This window comes from Sander vitreus, chromosome 1 (assembly GCF_031162955.1).
Source record: "Sander vitreus isolate 19-12246 chromosome 1, sanVit1, whole genome shotgun sequence".
NCBI lineage: Eukaryota > Metazoa > Chordata > Actinopteri > Perciformes > Percidae > Sander > Sander vitreus.
This window is the reverse complement of record NC_135855.1, coordinates 30,503,695-30,522,867: the sequence shown is the minus strand read 5'-3', so window position 1 is coordinate 30,522,867 and position 19,173 is coordinate 30,503,695. Positions and strand designations below refer to the sequence as shown.

Genomic DNA, 19,173 nt, shown 5'->3' with positions numbered 1-19,173 from the left:
ACCTCCTTACGCAGATCTTTGGCTTTTCAATACTAATCGCTACCATAATCGTGCTGTTATCATGCAATATGCTTCCCATTCAAATACTTTTTTTTAGTTTAGAATTCGTGCTCACCAACACGATAAAACACAGAAAAACGTGTCCCTGTACAAATCAATAGATTAAATAACATCACCATTTCACGAACTGCCATGAGACTGGCCTGTACAGATGGCACTCAGTAATTTGTTTGACCCTAATGAAACAGAGCATTTCAAATATCATGTTGTCCTGGATCATCTCAAAGTGGACCAAGCCAAACGACTAGCTCTTGCCTTTTCCTATGCTTCTGACCCATACACACAAGCCATGAATGCTCTTGATGAACGTTATGGGCAACTTAGACAACTAGCACTGAAGGAGCTCAGGAACATCATGGATCTCTCTCCTATCAGATTAGGTGATTGTCATGCTCTTGATAACTTTGCTCTTTGTGTACAAGCACTTGTTGGTCTGCTTAGCACTATGGAAGATCAAGGACATGCAGAACTTCTCTGTGGCTCTCATGTGGAATTCTACTTGAAAAGTCGTTTTAAACGGGATGTCTACAGAAACCAAGGTATCATGAAGTATGACTTGCTTGTGTTCTCATCTTGGTTGCAATCTGAAGCTCGGTGTCAGCCCAGAAAAGAGATTTCCATCTTCTCCAATGAGCAAAGACACCCCCATAAGTTTATACCTGCTCCAACCACAATTCAATATGGGGCACACAAACCCAATGAATCCCCGCCAACTTGATGATGGTTCTCAACGTACCATTCTTCTGCAGTCAGCATCTCCACCTGGAAGGTAAAGCTGAAAAACTATCACTCAGAACTGTTCGCCAAGATGTTGAAACTCTTTATGGCTCATCTGTAAGTTTTCAGCTCTCTCCTGTTGCATACCCTGAGAAGACTTTCACCATCAATCATGCCTTTACTGCAAGCCAGTTTGCACTCTCAGATCACTTTGCACTGTGCTTTCTCTTCAAAGGAAATACAAGCATCTCCAAGGCATTCCATTACCATCCATTAATAAAGCATCACCACTGCTGCTTATAGGCTCACATCCACTTTATCACTCCTATTGCTCCATACTTAAAGGGATACTTCACCGATTTAGTATTAAGCTTTGTATCACATGTGTAGAAACACGGTAGTATTTTCGAATGACCGTGCTTCCCTCCCTCATGTCCCCCTGAGACGGGAGATCTCTGTATTGTGGGTCTGGAAAAAATCTTCTGATGACAGAAAACGACGATTGTAACGACATATGTACCACCGGGATACATTGGTACATATCGGAGAATATGCAGGCAACTTTATTACAGATGGAGTACTCGACACACTACGCGAGCTTCGCCTGCTACAGACCAACACCTCAACCTGCGGTCTCCCTCTATGCTGCTAGCCGGTAAGGTGACATCCTCAGTGGTGAAACGTGGAACGAGGGCTGGACTACTCCACTAAGACTAGTGGAGGTGGGCTGTGTTAACACGGACTGGAGCTTGTATCCAACTGACTGCTAACTGCTGGTGGAGTTTGTGACTGTTAAATGCCGACCATTCTACATTCCACGCAAATTTACGGCTGTGTTTATACTCAATGTTTACAGCCCACCAAGTGCTAATGCTAGTATGCGTTAGCTGAACTTTAAGGAGCCTATAATGTGTGTGCACTACGTTTCGTATGTAGTTTTTATATTATGTCGTTTTTATATATTTTAAATGTGTAACACCACTTGAGCCATGGTGAAACGTTGTTTTTGTGTATATGGTTAAAATGATAATAAAACACACTTGAGTTGAGTTGACTGTCTCACTCTGTCTGTCTGTAAACGGTAGGCGTGGCTTGGGTCAAAACGATCAACTGGAATCGGAGTCAATCCATCCAATTGTACTTGATCCCACTCACAATGTGACAAAATTGATCATTCAGGATTATGATGGAATATTGCATCACACTTGATCAGAAGAGAGCTCTTCGCTGAAATAGGTCAAAAGTTTTGGATCTTGAAAGGACGAGAGGCAGTACGCCGACATCAGCACAACTGTCTCATGTCAGAAGTGGCGAGCGAAACCAATCTTCCCAAAGATGGCTGATTTACCTGCTGCTCGTCTCATGTTATTTAAACCTCTCTTCTACTCGACAGGAACAGATTGTTGTGTCTGTTATGTTATCCATTATAATTTGCTCACCTTTTTGTTAAATAAATCTTTGTTGAATGGACTGAACTTCTCTTCACACACATATATACCAAATACTTCCTCACTAATGAATAGGTAAATGTTATGAAATACAGTCTAAAATGTATGGAGTTCAGCTAGATATATAATATATATAAACACATAAAATGTACAGTATTCTATAATATGACAGTGACATACTGCACTTATTCCAGTATCAACAATACTGTAAAATCTGTAGTTATGAGAACTGTAATCCAACAGTTAACTGGATAAGATGTATATTTAGCATTGTACATATTTCAATTATTTTATTTTACAGTTACAACATATCAATTAACATATCAACACAATTATAGTTGGTACTGTGATGTACCTATGCAGCAGCTGACAAAGTAGATCTTCTTGCTGCTGTTGATCCAAACATCAAATCTGCTGCAGTAGGCCACCAGGAGACCTGTTGGACCAGAGGATGCAGAGGTTGAGTGATACATCATACTCCTTGTCTTTATTTATTCTTTTTCAGCGTAGAAGCAGTGCTGCCATTTATATTTCAGTTTTTTTTTTAACATAGGTTGGTTTTGGTACTTTTAAAGCAAAAAGAAAGCAACACAGTCATTCCCACTAGCAAGTAAATTTAGGCATTTCTGCCTTTATTGGACAGACCATTACTCTTTTGTCCTTGTGTTTTTTCTTCAATGTAATACAATTAATTGGGACAAGTCTCATTAAGATACTGACAGTTATCAACACAGTATGCTAATTGAAATGTGTAGTTATTGTGTTTGTATCCACCACTTCCAAAAACCTTTTAACAAGTCTGACTAATAACTCCAGAATCACGAAGAACAGATGAGTATGGTTTAATAATTAAATTAATAAGCTTTGTTTGTACTAAACTGTACACATCATGTATCAAGTTTTTCCTCTATGGGCATAATGGTTTAACTACTGTTGTTAAACTGACTGGCAACCAGCAGCCACTGTTGTATACCAGGGACAGTTTAAACCCTGACGGTGACACTTTAACCTCACCTGGAACAATGATATCTCCATAACCCAGAATGGAGAACTGCATCCCGCACAAGTTCTGAGCCCAGGCTGAGAACCGTGGGACACGCATCACCACTGGCAGCTATGAAAACAAAATGGTATATGTTTTAATTGACATGAAGTGTGACAACATAATTATTGTGTTGTATGCAACCAAATACAGTGAGCTGTATGTTGTGTTATACTGACTCAATCAAAATATTGAGTCAGTATCAAATATTGATTTCTCAAAGCACACATTTTGGTGTATATTGCTTTAGAATCTATTGCAGTGTTTTCTAAGGGCGTTTTCAAACCTATAGTTCGTTTGCTTTGGTCCAAATCAGTTGATGAGTTTGTAAACTTGGAGTGATTTCCCCTTGGTACGGTTTCGTTTCACACCTGGAAAAATCCAAGCATAAAAAAATACCACCGAAATGCGAGTCAATGAGAAACATTGCAAGCTGCTATAGTTTGTGGTGAAAGCCCCCCTAACTCCCAACTGATTGCCATCTCAGCTACACTTTGGCTTTCCCAATTTGACATAATATGTATCTTCTGTCTTGCAGTTCATACTAAGAGATTTCCTTCTTATACACCTTTCACACCGATGGCTCAACCAGGGTTATACCCAGATTGACTGTCGGTCTGAGTGAGGTAACCCTCCTCAATCTGCCCAGATTTGCAACCCAGGTCGCGAGATGGGTTGAATCCGGGTAGACTAGGGTCGATTTCTAGTGTGAATTGGCCACGACCAGGGTAGCTATCAGACTGTGAGGGGGAAATTATGTGATTGGTGGGAAATGAGAGTGGGGCAGTCCGCCGCACACTTTGATAAAACAAAAACACAGAATTTGTCTCACTGCGCTTTACGCTGGATACTGGGTTTTCTCACCAGCCACCCCCAGTCTGTCAGGATGAATAGGCATCTTCCATCCTCACCCTGAGCACCGGTGTGCCGCAGGGCTGTGTGCGGAGCCCCCTCCTCTATGCACCTTTCACCCATGACTGTCAACCCACCCATGAATCGAACATCACCGTGAAATTTGCAGACGACACAACTAACATCGGGCTAATATCAAACAACAATAAAACTGCATACAGATAGGAGGTTCATAATCTGACAACATGGTGTGACACCAACAACCTGGTCTTAAACATCACAAAGACCAAAGAGATCATCGTGGAATTTAGAACCACCAAAAAGTCCACTCACAGTCCTGTAACCATTAAGGCAGATGATGTGGAAAGAGTCTCCAGCTTCAAGTTTCTGGGAGTCACCACCACAGAGAACCTCTCCTGGTCTGGCAATGCCTCGGCAGCAGTAGGCAAAGCACAACAACGCCTCTACTTCCTGAGACGGCTGAAAAGAGCTAACCTCCCCCAGAAGCTGCTGAGGAACTTCTATAGGTCTACGAGCATCCTGACAAACAGCCTGGTACAGTAGCTGCACCAAATCCACCAAAAAAGCCCTGCATCGTCTCGTGAAAACAGCAGAGGACATTGTCTTTGACATTGATTTGCCATCACTTCACACCTCAACAAGACCCGCTGTGTGAGAAGGACAAGCATATAAAGAGAAAATCCTATTTTATCTGCTTTTAGATATTTAATTGTTTTAACTGCTCTTCAATGTTTAATTTCTTATACTGCACTGTAACTTTTTTCCCGTATTTTATCTGTTATTGATTTTTTAATCTGTTTTCATGTAAAGCACTTTGAATTGCCCTGTTGCTGAAATGTGCTATACAAATAGCACATATATTGCCTTGCCTAAGAACATTGTCAAGGACACTACTCATCCTAGTCATGGACTGTTTGAGCTCCTTCCATCAGGCAGGCGCTACAGATTACCCCGAATACGCATTAACAGATTGAATAATAGCTTTTTCCCAACTGCCATAACACTACTGAACTCTGGAAATAGCATGTAACAATAATCAGGATGGCAATGTGCAATACAAATTATGCTGCCTATGTAATACTACTGTGCAATATAACCATGTGGCAATAAGAAACCCTGATGCTATAACACAACTTGTGCACTTCTGGTTAGCTCCTATTTATATAAGGTTAGCTTTTATTCATATATAAATCTCATATACCTTTTTATATTTTATAACTTAACTTTTACTTATATTTTTATATTATTTTATATTATTATCTTATGTTGTTATTTCATAGTTCATGTTATTCTAGATAGACTTACAGATTTATTTATATTTATTTAATTGTTCCAGTACTACCGAACATGCATTTTATAGCTTTTTAGCACTCCCTCAACCATGCCAACGAGAATGTGGCTGTGTACAGCACAAAAACATTATTTAATGTGGAGTTCAAACATTAATAGGCAGCAGTAATTTAGATTTCCTCTTACACATATTATCTGTCTTTTTCAATTTTCCATGCCTACGGGACTGAGAAGCTAAACATATGAGAGGCTAAACATATGATGATGGATTTTCAAGCGTAGATGGAGACTTTCTAACTTACCCCTGAAGCTCTACAGTACCGAAACTTGACATAAACACAGCAGCTGCCTCCATGTGTGACCCTGACCCGAGTACCCGGCTGCTGCTGCTACGGCTTGAGGTTTTTGCTTTCAATGTGCCGTCTCACTAAAACTGTCAAGGCTATAACTGCACGGCAACTGCTATGATGACAGTCATGTTGCCTTAAATGCATTTTGAGTGTACAATATTTCAGACTTAAGTAGTCACAACATAGATATTTACTGATTTATGAATAGATATTACACTAGAATCTATTATGGAAATCTATAATGCATTTTATGTTTTCTATTAGCATAAGTCTATTTGTATGCAAATATGTTTTACAAATGATGGTGCTCAATTTCATAACAGGAATTTGTATACTTTATAGATTGCTAACCAAACCATGTATAGACATATGAATACACATGCACGTGCATGCACAGTTTTATCTAAAGACAAACTAAATACACCTAGTAATTTAGGCAGAGTTGGACTAAACAGTTTCCATTTATATCTGCTTGTCACTAGGATAGTGGCCATGCGTTTTGCAAAGCCTGTAGGGGTGATTTAAATGTAGGGCACAGTCTGAAGAATGATGTGCGCCAACAATAACATATCCCGATGGATATGTCCAATATGATTGGCCGATATTTGCCAACAGATATATCTGTCTAATTCTGTATGAAAATCTACTTGGATAGACTTAAAACTTGCTTTTGATTTGTCAATCCATCACAGTGAACATGTTTGGTTATTTATTCAAGTTTACATTACGGTTGTGTGGTAAAACATGCAGTGGATTTATTTTCAATGTGTAAGTGTGGAATGTGATGTGTGAAAGTCGTGTGAAGTAATTTGAGAGTTGGCAAATAAGGTTACCTACTTAGAAATAAAACCCTCATACAAATAGTTGGCACATTTTGGAACATGTTGTACAATAAAATAAAGTAAGAAAATAGGCCAAATAGATGATTTGTGTGTTTATGTTGTTATCTCTTATGTTCACTCTCATATCTTATCTCTAACACACGTGTCAGGCCACAAGTGACTAGAAACTTTTTTGCTGACCTTTTTAGGGCTTTATGTGGACCAAATTGTTAAAAAGGTTAAAAACCAAGATGCTCACAAGGGAGAGCTTCCTGTGAGTCAGCTCAAACAATGACTCACTATGGTGGAGCCTTAGGGGCGGGACAGCATTAAAAAATGGCATATATTCTTCTCAGGTATCACTACAAAATCAAAACCATTTGAAAGACAAATGAGTATCAAGTAAAGTGGCAAAGATCTGATTATCCAGGGCCCAGTGGATTTTGACAAACTGATGATAGTATGATGTAAGTTGTAAATTAAAAGAAAGTAAAGGACATCTGGCCACATTTAGAAAGGGGTAGCGTTGTGATGACGTATACAGACTTAAAATGCAAACCACAAAGAAGGCAGCCTCTGAAATAGGACACAGCTATCATAAGGTTTCCTCATGCCACCATTTGGCGAAGAAGTCAACTTTGTCTGCCTATTATAAACTTCAGATTACCATGCAATGCAATTTGTGCTCCTGAGGCATAAACATTAGCATAATGTCTATTCCATCCATCACTCATAGCTGAAACATCTATGAGTTTAAATGCTCATCGTAAACCCACAGTGGTTACAAATACGCAGGAAAGTCCGTCTCCACCCATCTCAATGATCGTTAGGTTAAAAATAATGACACAGGTAATCTGCCAGTTGTTGTTGGATAATGTTGCATTGTGTTGCAGCAAAATTTGAGCCATAAGTCAACTTTCAACAGATTCAGATCACATAGTAAGAAGAAACCATCTTTCCAGTACATTCCTAATCAAACAGGGCACTTGAGACTGAATTTCATTACCACCAACATTAGGTGCATTGGTACAAGGGCAGACCAAATTGCCATTGCGCAAAAGCGGCCACATAGACATGATAATTAGCAAAAATGCTTAAATGTGGCCTAGTTTGAAATGACATATGTCCCATTTCAGTCACATTAAACTGAAAATGGGTATATATTCTCACATGAACCAAAAAGAAAGTGTGCTCTCTCATTATATTGTCCCATCTTTATGTCATATACGTATTACATCATGAAAGAGCTGCTACATTTAGAATGATCCCATAAGAGCACAACTGCTCTTCTGTGAGGGATTTCACGTTAACATCTGGTAAAGAATAAAAAAAAGTTGCAAGGAGGCAACAGTGCATAAGCTTGGCTTGGCTGGACATGAAGAAAGAACATTATTCACAACTCCAAGGTTCAAATTTAAACGCTGTGTTTTGATTGTGTAAAAAATTGTGGCTGGCCAGTGTGTGTGTGTGTGTGTGTGTGTGTGTGTGTGTGTGTGTGTGTGTGTGTGTGTGTTAAAAAACACAAGTGAGTGTGAAGTAAGTGTATTGAATTGTGTGACACAACTTCCTTTCAAGGGCTTGTGATAAATGAAGCCGAAAGACTAGGGTGACAAATAACAAGATGTTTTGGGTCAGCGTGTTCCCTTCTTTCCTGGCCGTGAGTTGAACACCACATGGTAGGTTTATTATGTCTCCTAATCTCCTATCCTAATTTCTTAAGTGCTTTCAACAGCACATATAAATCAGGGTTTTAATCACTATTGCATTTAATAACATTGACATTTTTTTACATTATAAAATGTGGATCATTGTCCCTTACAATAAGAGTATGTCAGTCTCAGATGCCACTGATTGCAATTTGACAACATTTTTACAGAAGTATATAATATCATTGTTCCATTTCAGCTCTTTCAAAAGAACAGTGACAGGTCCTTGAGGGGCACTACAAAACTATAACTGTTTGGACCAAATGTTGGCTAATATATAGTATGAATAAGCAGAATGTTCTGTATGAATGCAGACATAATATGCAAAAAAAATCATGCAGACCACCCAGCCTCAGGGGGAAATAACCAATTACAGCACTCATCCAAATGAGATCACAATTCAGCACTGGCCTTTCGGACGAGATTTAGATAAAGATGAGCTTGTTTTTGTGTGCAAAAAAACAGAAAATGTTTCTATCCACACTACTGCAAACACTAGATTCATTTTCTTTACATGTGGTCTACATGAAGATGAAATCGAGATGACATACGCTTGCAAGGAAAATAAATCAATCTGACATTGATAATTTAAAGGAATTCATCAAACAATAATAAGAGACAGAGGCGACGGCTATTTTATCACCCTTGCTATTGCCATAAATGTGCCCTCACTTTATTTTAATTTCTCCCATAGCACTATGTAAAAGACCTTTTACTTTGTAATTATGGTCCGATGGTGGTCCTCACTCTTTCCCTTTCGTATTTTTACAGTTTTTAAACTGGAATATAAAAGAAGGAATGTGTTGTAAGATGTTGAGAGACTACTTTTTAAGACTAAATTAATCCCTGTCACCCCAATTCCTTTGCTTGACCTGTGTTAAACTTTCAGTGAAACATTACCATGGAAACAGAGCCCACTAAAATTAAATCTCTGTAACCTTTTTATTAGGCAAAATGGACGGCTTTCAGAGGGAAAAGATATGTCAGAGACATGTAGAACTTACATATTTTTGTGCTTTGAGTTAATTCTTACTTTACTGTTGACAACTTGTTTTATGTGTAAACAAGATACCCTGCCTAAAATGGTAACCACTAAGCATTTTATGACAGCGATCAGTCAGTGGTGTATTTGTTCATTAGCCATTCAGGCTGCCTTTCATCTACGCCAAGAATAAGACACAGTATGTAGCACCACATACCTGAATGGAACAGATTTGAGTACTTTTCTCTTTTTCCAGTAAGAGCTCTAAAGTTTGACAATATTAGAGCAATTGTTCAACATTTTGAAAAATACGCTTTCCTTCTTAAAGTTACATAAGAAGATTGGTAGGCCTGCCACTGTCAGGTCAGTACAGTTGCTAAATATGAAGCTACAGCCAGCAGCCGGTTAGCTTAGTTTAGTATATAGAAAGAGACAGAAAACAGTGCAAAACAGCCAGTCTGGCTCTGTCCAAAGGTTAAAAAAAAAAACCCACCTATGGTACCAGCACCTTTTAAGCTGTGTAAAAATGGCAATTTTCCGGACCATTTCCTGGCTGAGACATAGTCCAGCAAATAACCAAAGGAAAACAGCAAATTTGCTGTTCCTGCACTTTGGTTTTTGTATGTCGAACAATAAAAGCTATGAGCTTCAAATGTTTAGTATGTTTAGTGTGCCAGTAGTGGTGTAACTTTAAAGCAGCAATGTTTGTGCTTGCTGATGCAGTTGCAGCCTACAGAACTCTTGATCACTTTGTTTAATCTGTGGTTTAACCCCTATCTATGATGAATCTAGGGCCATTTGCAGAATAGAGTGGTACCCAGGAAACAGGCAGATCGAGAGATTTAGGGAGAGAGTGCAAGGTAAGGTGGAAAAACACATCGTAATAGGCTAATAAATAATATCAAGTAACCTTAGACAAATATTTAAGGTTAAGAAAAACAGGAAATCCATCTAAAATATTCTTTGAAATATTTTATTAGGGTTGAAAGCAAGGGCCTAATGAAGCGTGTGTGAAAAGTGTATTCCAAATTACTGGGTGTCAACTACAACAAAATGGTGAGTCATGCTTTGTTAAATCATCATACACACTTCATTCCTTCACATAAAGAAAGTAGACACCTTCAGGAGTTCAGAAATGTATCATTTGTGTGAAATGTTTGTCACTTATTCATTACTTACTTCATTATCTATCATCTTCAGATTCAGCTGACATGGTTAGGTTGTTTGTTTGCAGATGGGTCAAAGAGAATATTGTTTTCCAATCAGCAGAGTCTCAGCTGCCTTTGTCCTCTCTCATGAATCATGTCTTATGTAATAGTGTATCTGGAGGATATCACAGTAGCACTCCAAACTGTGATTTTATAATTAATAGTTTCCATTATGGTCTCTCACAACGTATATCTCCCTGACATTTATAAAAAAAAAAAAACATGCAGTTTTTTTTTTTGCTTTGTGGTGATCATCAATCATAGTTTATTAGCGCTCACATGTATATATTTTTCACCCTAACAAATAGACCATGCCAGTGAATATGGAGTTGAGGTCAGGCCACACCCCGGGTTTTTTTGTTGCACGGCTTTTGGTACATAAAGGTGGAGCGGCTGGAAACGCACTGGACGCACTGGATAGAAGAGGAATTGAACAGTTGTAGTGTGTCGGTGAACCTGCTGCCTTGCAATACTTACAACAGCCTACGTATGGAAAACCAACAGGCATTAATAGCGACGAGGCTTCAGTCCTGCGGTGGTTTTTAAATACTTGGGGTCGCAAAAGTGCGCAAAACACTGAACCCACATTCCTCTTTCCGCTACACATGAACGTAAGTTTGCTTTTTTCCTCTACTTTGAGATCGCACAGATATACTGATCCTGTGAATACAGTATAGTTTGTTTTTAATGTAGTTTTAGGCTACACATGCACTTAGTGTCAAATGTGGGAATAGCATTCATCTTTGCTTGTTTTCACCTCGATCAAAATATAGGAAAATAGGAAAATTCAAAGAGAAGAAAGAGAGGCTGGATGAATGATAAGCGTAATTGTGCTTAAATGATCAGTGCTTTGCATCACATTTAATATATTTACATGAATATTATTTACATGCTGTTATGTCTCTTATACAAACATGTCATTCCTTGTCTATGATTACAGCTCATCTTTTATGTAAACCTGTGAGTCACAAAGCTGTACACAATCAAGGCAAACCTGACCTAGGTGGGACATCACAATCATGATACTGTGGTAAAAAAGGGCTAACACAACAAAGACTTGTCATAGGTGACCTTTGTTTTTAGTTTTCAAATTGTTGTTGACTGAGAAACGAATATTGTGGTTATGATATCATTATATTATGAATTACATCATTAATAAATCCGAAAAAGTTTTTGTCTTCCTATTCTCATGTTATGAAAACGAGGAATTCTGAACAGCAGATTGCCATTTGTAAATTGTTGTTGCATATTATCACGATTAGATGCACTCTAGGAAAACATGGACTTGTGAATGAGTTTATGCCATATAATATTAGCTAAATGGACTGTATTCATAAGTTCCATGTTCCTTACAGTGTGTGAGCTTCAGCTTTCCACCTCACTGATTTGAAATGCGAAACACACTTCCATATATTCATATTACTTCCTCTTGATGAGCTGTATTAGAGACATTGTAGTACTCATTCAGGGAAGGTTTGTTTGGATGACCGGCGCCTACTTCATCGCCTGTGATACATCCATCTTGAACCTGATTTCCTCTTTTTGCTTTACTCTTGTTATCAGCACTGATCTTCACAGTGGTTGAGTAGAATGTTGCTTCCTCTGCAAGCCTCAGAAAATGAACGCCACTCTGTGTGACTCTGCAGCAACCATGTATCACCTGACAACAGACCACCAACTGAACGTTAGCTGCAACAATTCCTCGCCCTTTTCCAACTGGACAGTGGAGGATGATGCCCTGCAGCTGCCCACATTCACCACAGCAGCCAAAATCAGAGTGATTATTACTTGCATTCTATGTGGCATATCTGCCTTTTGCAACCTTGCTGTGCTTTGGGCGGCACACAGAGATGGAAAACGCAAATCCCACGTCAGGGTGCTGATAATCAACCTGACGGTGGCTGATCTGCTGGTCACCTTCATTGTGATGCCTGTGGATGCCGTGTGGAACATCACAGTCCAGTGGCTCGCTGGGGACTTTGCCTGCAGGCTACTGATGTTTCTTAAGCTGCAGGCGATGTACTCCTGCGCCTTTGTCACCGTGGTGATTAGTCTGGATAGGCAGTCAGCCATCCTCAACCCTCTGGCTATCAGTAAAGCCAGTAAGAGGAACAGAGTCATGCTGACTGTGGCGTGGGGCATGAGTGTGATGCTGTCAGTCCCTCAGGTAAGGTCAGGTGTTCATTGATATGGTTTTCATTAGATTAGGCTATAAGCATGTTTTCACTAAACATGTCCTGTCTAAAAAGTGGCTGGTTTGAAATGCACAGAGGAACATGGCCACTTTCAATACTCTGATATAATTCTTAATTTGATTTAAATTGTTGACATGAATATTTTATATGCAGTGATTTACAATCTGTTAGTAGTAATAATAATAATAATAATAATAATAATAATAATAATAATAATCAGTAATAATCCTTTTCTACAACTGCTCATGAAAAGTATGAAATGTGTGGCTGTCAGTCACCTTCCCAACATCAGTCTGAAATGATGATCCCATCAGCAGGAAGAGTTTTTGTTTTGTTAACCTGAATATGTATTAATTGGCATGTGGGAGGTTATGCATGCAAAGATCAATGTGAACAATATTAAGGGGCCATTCATACAAAGAAATGTGAAGCCAGCTGATGTGTCGCGTCTGGCCTCAGCCTGCAGAACAGGGAACATTAAATAATCTGTTTCTTATTGTGATCAAATTGCACAAAGAGACTAAATTCAACAATGAATTTATCCTGTGAACAGGTATTGTATGGTATGGCCACTGCCTGATATAGCATATGCCTCCATGGTTTGTTATCCAAAATTCAGTAACTGTTTCCATCACTACAATGAATATGGTCAGTAGTTTATTCCCTCTGAGCCATCTGTTGCTCATTTACCATTAGGCTGGATTCTGTAGACTGACATTTATTAAAGAATTATTGATTGAGATACATTTGTTGTCATATTTTGTCTAGTGCAGCCAACACACAGGCCTACACCTGAACAAACCTAACCATTCTGAGAAACAGATATCGCAAAACCTGGGCACATAAAACAAAACTATCTGCATATCTAAATAGCACTATAGGTATGTGAAATATGTGGTAAAATGTGTTTTCTATAAAACTACTTACAATATTTCATGTCCTGGGACAGCCTCTATGGGTGACAGCAGGGCATCCAGGACATGGAAAGTTATCAGTGAATGATGATATGGCCACCAAACACATGGGAGTAGCTATGAATGGTGTCTCCATGCCTTTCTAATTATTGTTCCTTTCCCTCCTCAGATGTTCCTTTTTCACAATGTGACCATCATTCACCCCGAGGAATTCACTCAGTGTGCCACACGTGGAAGTTTTGTCACTCACTGGCATGAAACGGCCTACAACATGTTCACTTTTTCCTGCCTGTTCCTGCTGCCTCTGGTCATCATGATCACCTGCTACACCAGGATCTTCTGTGAGATCTCCAAACGACTGAAAAAGGACAACTGTGAGTTCAAAAGGAGTCTGAATCGTTGATCAGTTAAATAAATCTACTGAAGAAATAGTCCTTAGATGTGAACAGTGTATTCTACAGATTATTCAGAGTAAAAGGGGAAATTGTTTTCTAAAAAAAGATGTTTCATGCTCTAGATGGCAATGTCTGTCTGTTGATCAGGAAGTCGGTCCATCACTTTCTAGACTGAAATATCTAAACAACGGTCTGATGGATTGCAGTGAAATTCATGATCCCCAGAAGATGATGCCCGGACTTTTTCTCTAGCGCCACCATGAGGTTTACATTTTTGGGTTTTTAGTGACACGTCTTGACAACAATCGGATGAAATGACATTAAATTTGGTGCAGATATCTATGGTGGTCAGAGGATACATTTTTAATAGCATTGTTGATCCCTTAACTTATACTCGATTCCTGACTAAGACTAATCACGTTCCTGTCAGCCTCAGCTTTACTTTGTGTTTAGTGCTAATTAGCCAATATTAGCATGCTAACACACTAATGGTGGACATAGTAAATATTATACCTACTAAACATTCACATGTTGTCATTGAAAGCATGTTAGAATTTAGTGCAAAGCATTGCTAGTGTGACTGTAGACAGTTAAAAGTCAGAAATCTCAGAGACCAAAACCTTATAACCTGGCCCAATAAGACTCAAACTATCTGCGTTATAAGTGAGACACAAGTTAGTTTGTAATTTGGGTGATCCAGCCTTTTAAAGTGCATCACAAAACAATTGAGACAAGTGACACTTGATAACAGCTGTTATCATCTGGTCACAAAAGTCACATTAAAAAAATAGTTGTACCTCTATCTTTTCTCTACAACATCAATCTAAAAGTGAACCACTCCTATTTGTGAGGTTTATGATTGATTATCTTTTACACAAAATTTGAATGCAAAAGGCAATACTAGCACTACATTTTGCATATTTTAAACAGAGTATTTATTGTTTGCTTGCATTTAAGCCTTTTATAATGTGTCCGTCATCTTTTCTGCTCCTAGTGCCCTCCAATGAAGTGCATTTGCGGTGTTCAAAGAATAACATCCCCAGAGCCCGGATGAGAACTCTAAAAATGAGTATTGTGATTGTCTCGTCTTTCATTATCTGCTGGACTCCATACTACCTGCTGGGCCTCTGGTACTGGTTCTTCCCTGAGGACCTTGAGGGGGAAGGTCTCCCACTCACTGACCCACATCCTGTTCATCTTTGGGCTCGTCAACGCCTGCCTGGACCCAGTCATCTACGGCCTGTTCACCATTCACTTCCGTAAGGGGCTCCGGAGGTTTTACTGCAATGCCACCACGAAGTCCAACCTGGACAACATGACGGTTTTAACTGCATCTTTGACTTGTGCTACCAACTCTTTGCCACTGAAAAGAGAGGTGAGCCCTGCCAGCCAGGACAAGTTCATGTTGAGCAGTGATGATAACCACAGCAAAGCAGAGTTGACGTCAACAAGAAGCAGATTTTTAACAGCAGACAATGATGCAGAGAGAGATCCGAAGCAGTCCAGCCTTGAGAGCATCATATGAGGAGAGTACAGGGTGGAGAAGCTGTTTTATTTAGTTTGATTTATTTAGTGTCTGACGGTCTGTGTGTCATTTTGGCTTTTGACACAAATTGTAACATGGTTCTGTATAAAAACACAAAGGAAAATCATTTCCTTGAAGAGGGGAAGCTTCATAAAATAAGTACACACATGACAATACACTAACATAACAAGCTTCTGTTATAAAGAAATGTATATGCTCTGTACATTGTATCTTGTGGTCATCTTGAAATAAATGTATTCACTGGTGTTTAAAGTATCTATTGTGAATCCATTACTGTTGGAAATGTTGCTGATTTTCAAAGGGTACAGTTACAACAAGCCATGTGGAAAAATGAATAATTATCAACAAATATAGCTGAAATTGTGAGAATGCAAATTCCTGTTTCACAGCAATGCCATGCAATGTGCAGATCTCTCATGCAAACACACTTCTATGTCTGTAGTGAATTTAAGCAGTAGGATCCCTGAGGGGACTGCTGCTGCTAATCAGTGATGAGTCATAGTGTCCAAATGGAAAGGCCATTTCTATTTGATTGATTCTATTTCTAATAGTGACAAATTGTATATGTGGCAGAGATAACAAACATCTTTAAAATCACCCTCAGCTCTATGGGAGAAAAAACATGCATTTTTCTTATTTTGTACAGAACACAGAATGGTTGAGACTGGTAGGATCAGGGGCAGTGACTCACCTAACCTTAAATGGAGCCAAGTGAGAGATTGGCACATGCAATTTTAGAAGTAGTGTATTAACGCTTGAAAAAGTATTTAATCCGGGCACAGGGGTGTATTTCAGCCCTCCAGAGCACATGGCTGAATGAAATGAATACACTTCTATACTGTGGCTACAAGCATCATCATTTAAAACTGAGATAAGAAACTGTAACCATTCTTTAAATTGATGCCTATATATATCATTAACTTATTCTGCATGCATGTACTGAAATTGAGAACAGCAAATCATTTCATTTATAAATACATAAATACAGTGTGCCACCACGATTAAAAAAGTGGTCCTTATTTTTTTATTTATTTAAAATGTTCAATGTGTTCAGCTATCGGCTGCCATACCAACATGTGAGTGGTATACTGTAGATTATTCTCATATCTAACTCTTGGCAAAAGGCAAAAAAGGTATATTTCCCAAAATGTCCAACTACTCCTTTTATCAACTTCATTTCATCGTTTCAGCATTTATTCATTTTATGTAACAAAAAAGTTCCACTCAAAGTTCCACTTACTAGCAACTTACTAAATAACATCAAACCCACAGCAAACAGTGACAAGGATTAGAATAAAGTCTGTGCCTCTTTGTAGGTGCTTAGTTTAATTTAAGAGGCTGTTGCTTCATTGTTTTTATTGTCTGATTTTCTTTTCCCCGGTACAAATCTGATATTGACAATAACACATGCAAGACTCTTTGAATAGAGCACCTGCGCTTTCATTACACTCTCAATGACGTTTGGCCTTTTGGCATCAAGCCTCAGTAAAGCTTTTTAGAAATTCAAATAAGCCTTTCAAGCACATATTAAAATCTGTATCAGTACCAGTTCCATTTCACAGAGAGACACTACAGTATGATCTGATATGATTGTTGAAGATGGAGTACAAGTGATGCAACAATGTAGTAACATGTTTCTACACCAACAATAGGAGAGATGCCATACAAATGATAAAAAAAAGCGCTCCACCACTTGTACATTCTAGCACAAGAATTCCCATTATTGAATCTAACCTAGTACATAAAGCCAATCAGGAATCATTTAACAGCCGCACATTGCTGATTGGTTATGGATGAACAATATGCTCTCTAATAGATTAAGAAATATGTAGTAGTTAATTATGCTCCCTTGAATATGAATGTGTCAGTTTGGCACACATAAAACTATAGCACTCAGCTACAAATGCTGCCCACCAGTCTCCATTGTTCTTATGTGCATAAACCTGAAAAGCAGGGTTTCTGCCTTTGCTTTTTTACAAAGAAATGCCTTCAAAACTGAAATTGATTCATTATTTTCACTTTCCATTTTGCTAAATATTGGGATAACTTCTCAGTAGGATCAAGGGGTCATAGAGTTAAATCAAACATTTGTTTTTCTTTCCATTTTATTAAAAACTGTATCAGTGGCATGAGACTGTTTAGCTGCCCAAGAACATACCTCTTCTTTTGTTACTGCCTAAACCTAAACTTTCACAGTATAGACAGTCAAAGCCCCGAATGAGTATTTTTTCAATACTGTTGCATGACAGATTATAAAATACTAATCAAATTAAGCAAAATCTCTGCACCCTGTCCTGGTTTTGTGTGTCTTCTGACATTAAAAACGTGACGTATGAAACATCCAAAGACCCCAAAGACAACAAAAAGCCTACGTGCCATGACTACTAAATACAGCCCAGTCATGATAAGCCTGAATACAGTCATGCTTTTAAAATACATATTAGGACAGCCTTCCAGCACCACAGATATAACTAGAATTACTGCCTCGTGGTTGCATTCCTCTGCCAACCAATTTATTAAAAAGGTATTAAGTGTATTTTACGGCAAAACAAGGATGTTTTACACACATCTTCAACGCACAATCTCCCCTTCTGTTCCTGAGTTATAGCGCTTAATAAGGGTCAGCAAAGCGTTTTTGCAGAACATCATGATGTCACAGTGAAGTTGACCTTTAACCTTTTGGGCATAGGTGGCGCTAGGTGGCGCTAGGCTAAAAATCATCTCAGCACCCCTGAAAAATAAAGTCCTTATCATTGTGATTTTGTGAAATCGTTTAGTGCTCAAACCTTATTACTTTTGCAAACCTCATTTTAGCGAAGGAATAGGATAAATGCCGACAGGCTCAGCTCAGTTGTAGCCTAAAGTCAACAGCCTATCTGCGATTCCCTGAACGAGGGCGCCTCAGCCTACTGTTCAGTCTGCGCAGATAACTTTGGGGAATTCGGTCGTCAGAGTATGGCTACTTTCAACCACTGAAAAGGTATGGCTAATGGAGTGAAAATCTAAATCTAAATCTAATCGAATGAACACGTTAAGTAGGCTACAGGTGTAGTATTTGTGGAACCAATCTGTGATTCCCTGATCACTAATGATGGCAATCATATCTGAATTAGCCTAGCTTATTCACCACAGAGTCCAATTTTGTTGTGCAACGTTAGACAAAATTGCTAACTGTAGGCAAATGTAGCTTAGGAGTAAGTTTAAGTGTGCTATTAATAGCCTGCTGTAACGACCTGACGGATCATCAGACTCATTCATATCAGAACTGAAACACTGGAACAACAAACCCTGACCCACAGTCTGTTTCCCCATATATGGATATACGTTTCTTTTTTTTTTTTTTAAGAAAACAGCCAGGTTCAGGAGATAAAGTATAAGATAAGTGTAGGAGCCACATATTGGATGTTGTTTATGGTCTCATTTATGTTGTTTGTTGATTATTGTGTTGTGCACTGATATGGCAGGTGGTGGGCGTTTTCATCGCGGTTTGAGCAAAAGTGATAATCTATTTGTTTGCTTCACATGTGCACCTGGGTTTTTTGGGCATTGACAGAGAGGGGGTGAGCCTGGGAGCGAACACTTTCTGTTGACCGCATCATGCATTACGCTGCATTAACGCAATTATT

At 38.8% G+C, this 19,173-nt stretch overlaps 1 protein-coding gene across 1 annotated transcript; it reads left to right on the top strand.

Annotated features, from left to right (window-relative positions):
• The first annotated feature begins 12,115 nt into the window (after window positions 1-12,115).
• LOC144522706 (gonadotropin-releasing hormone II receptor-like) lies at window positions 12,116-15,709 on the top strand. Its single transcript, XM_078257993.1, is given in 4 exon segments — window positions 12,116-12,664; window positions 13,776-13,980; window positions 14,996-15,158; window positions 15,160-15,709. Coding segments are annotated over 4 exon segments (1,284 nt in total). The 3' UTR covers window positions 15,527-15,709.
• Window positions 15,710-19,173: the final 3,464 nt, after the last annotated feature.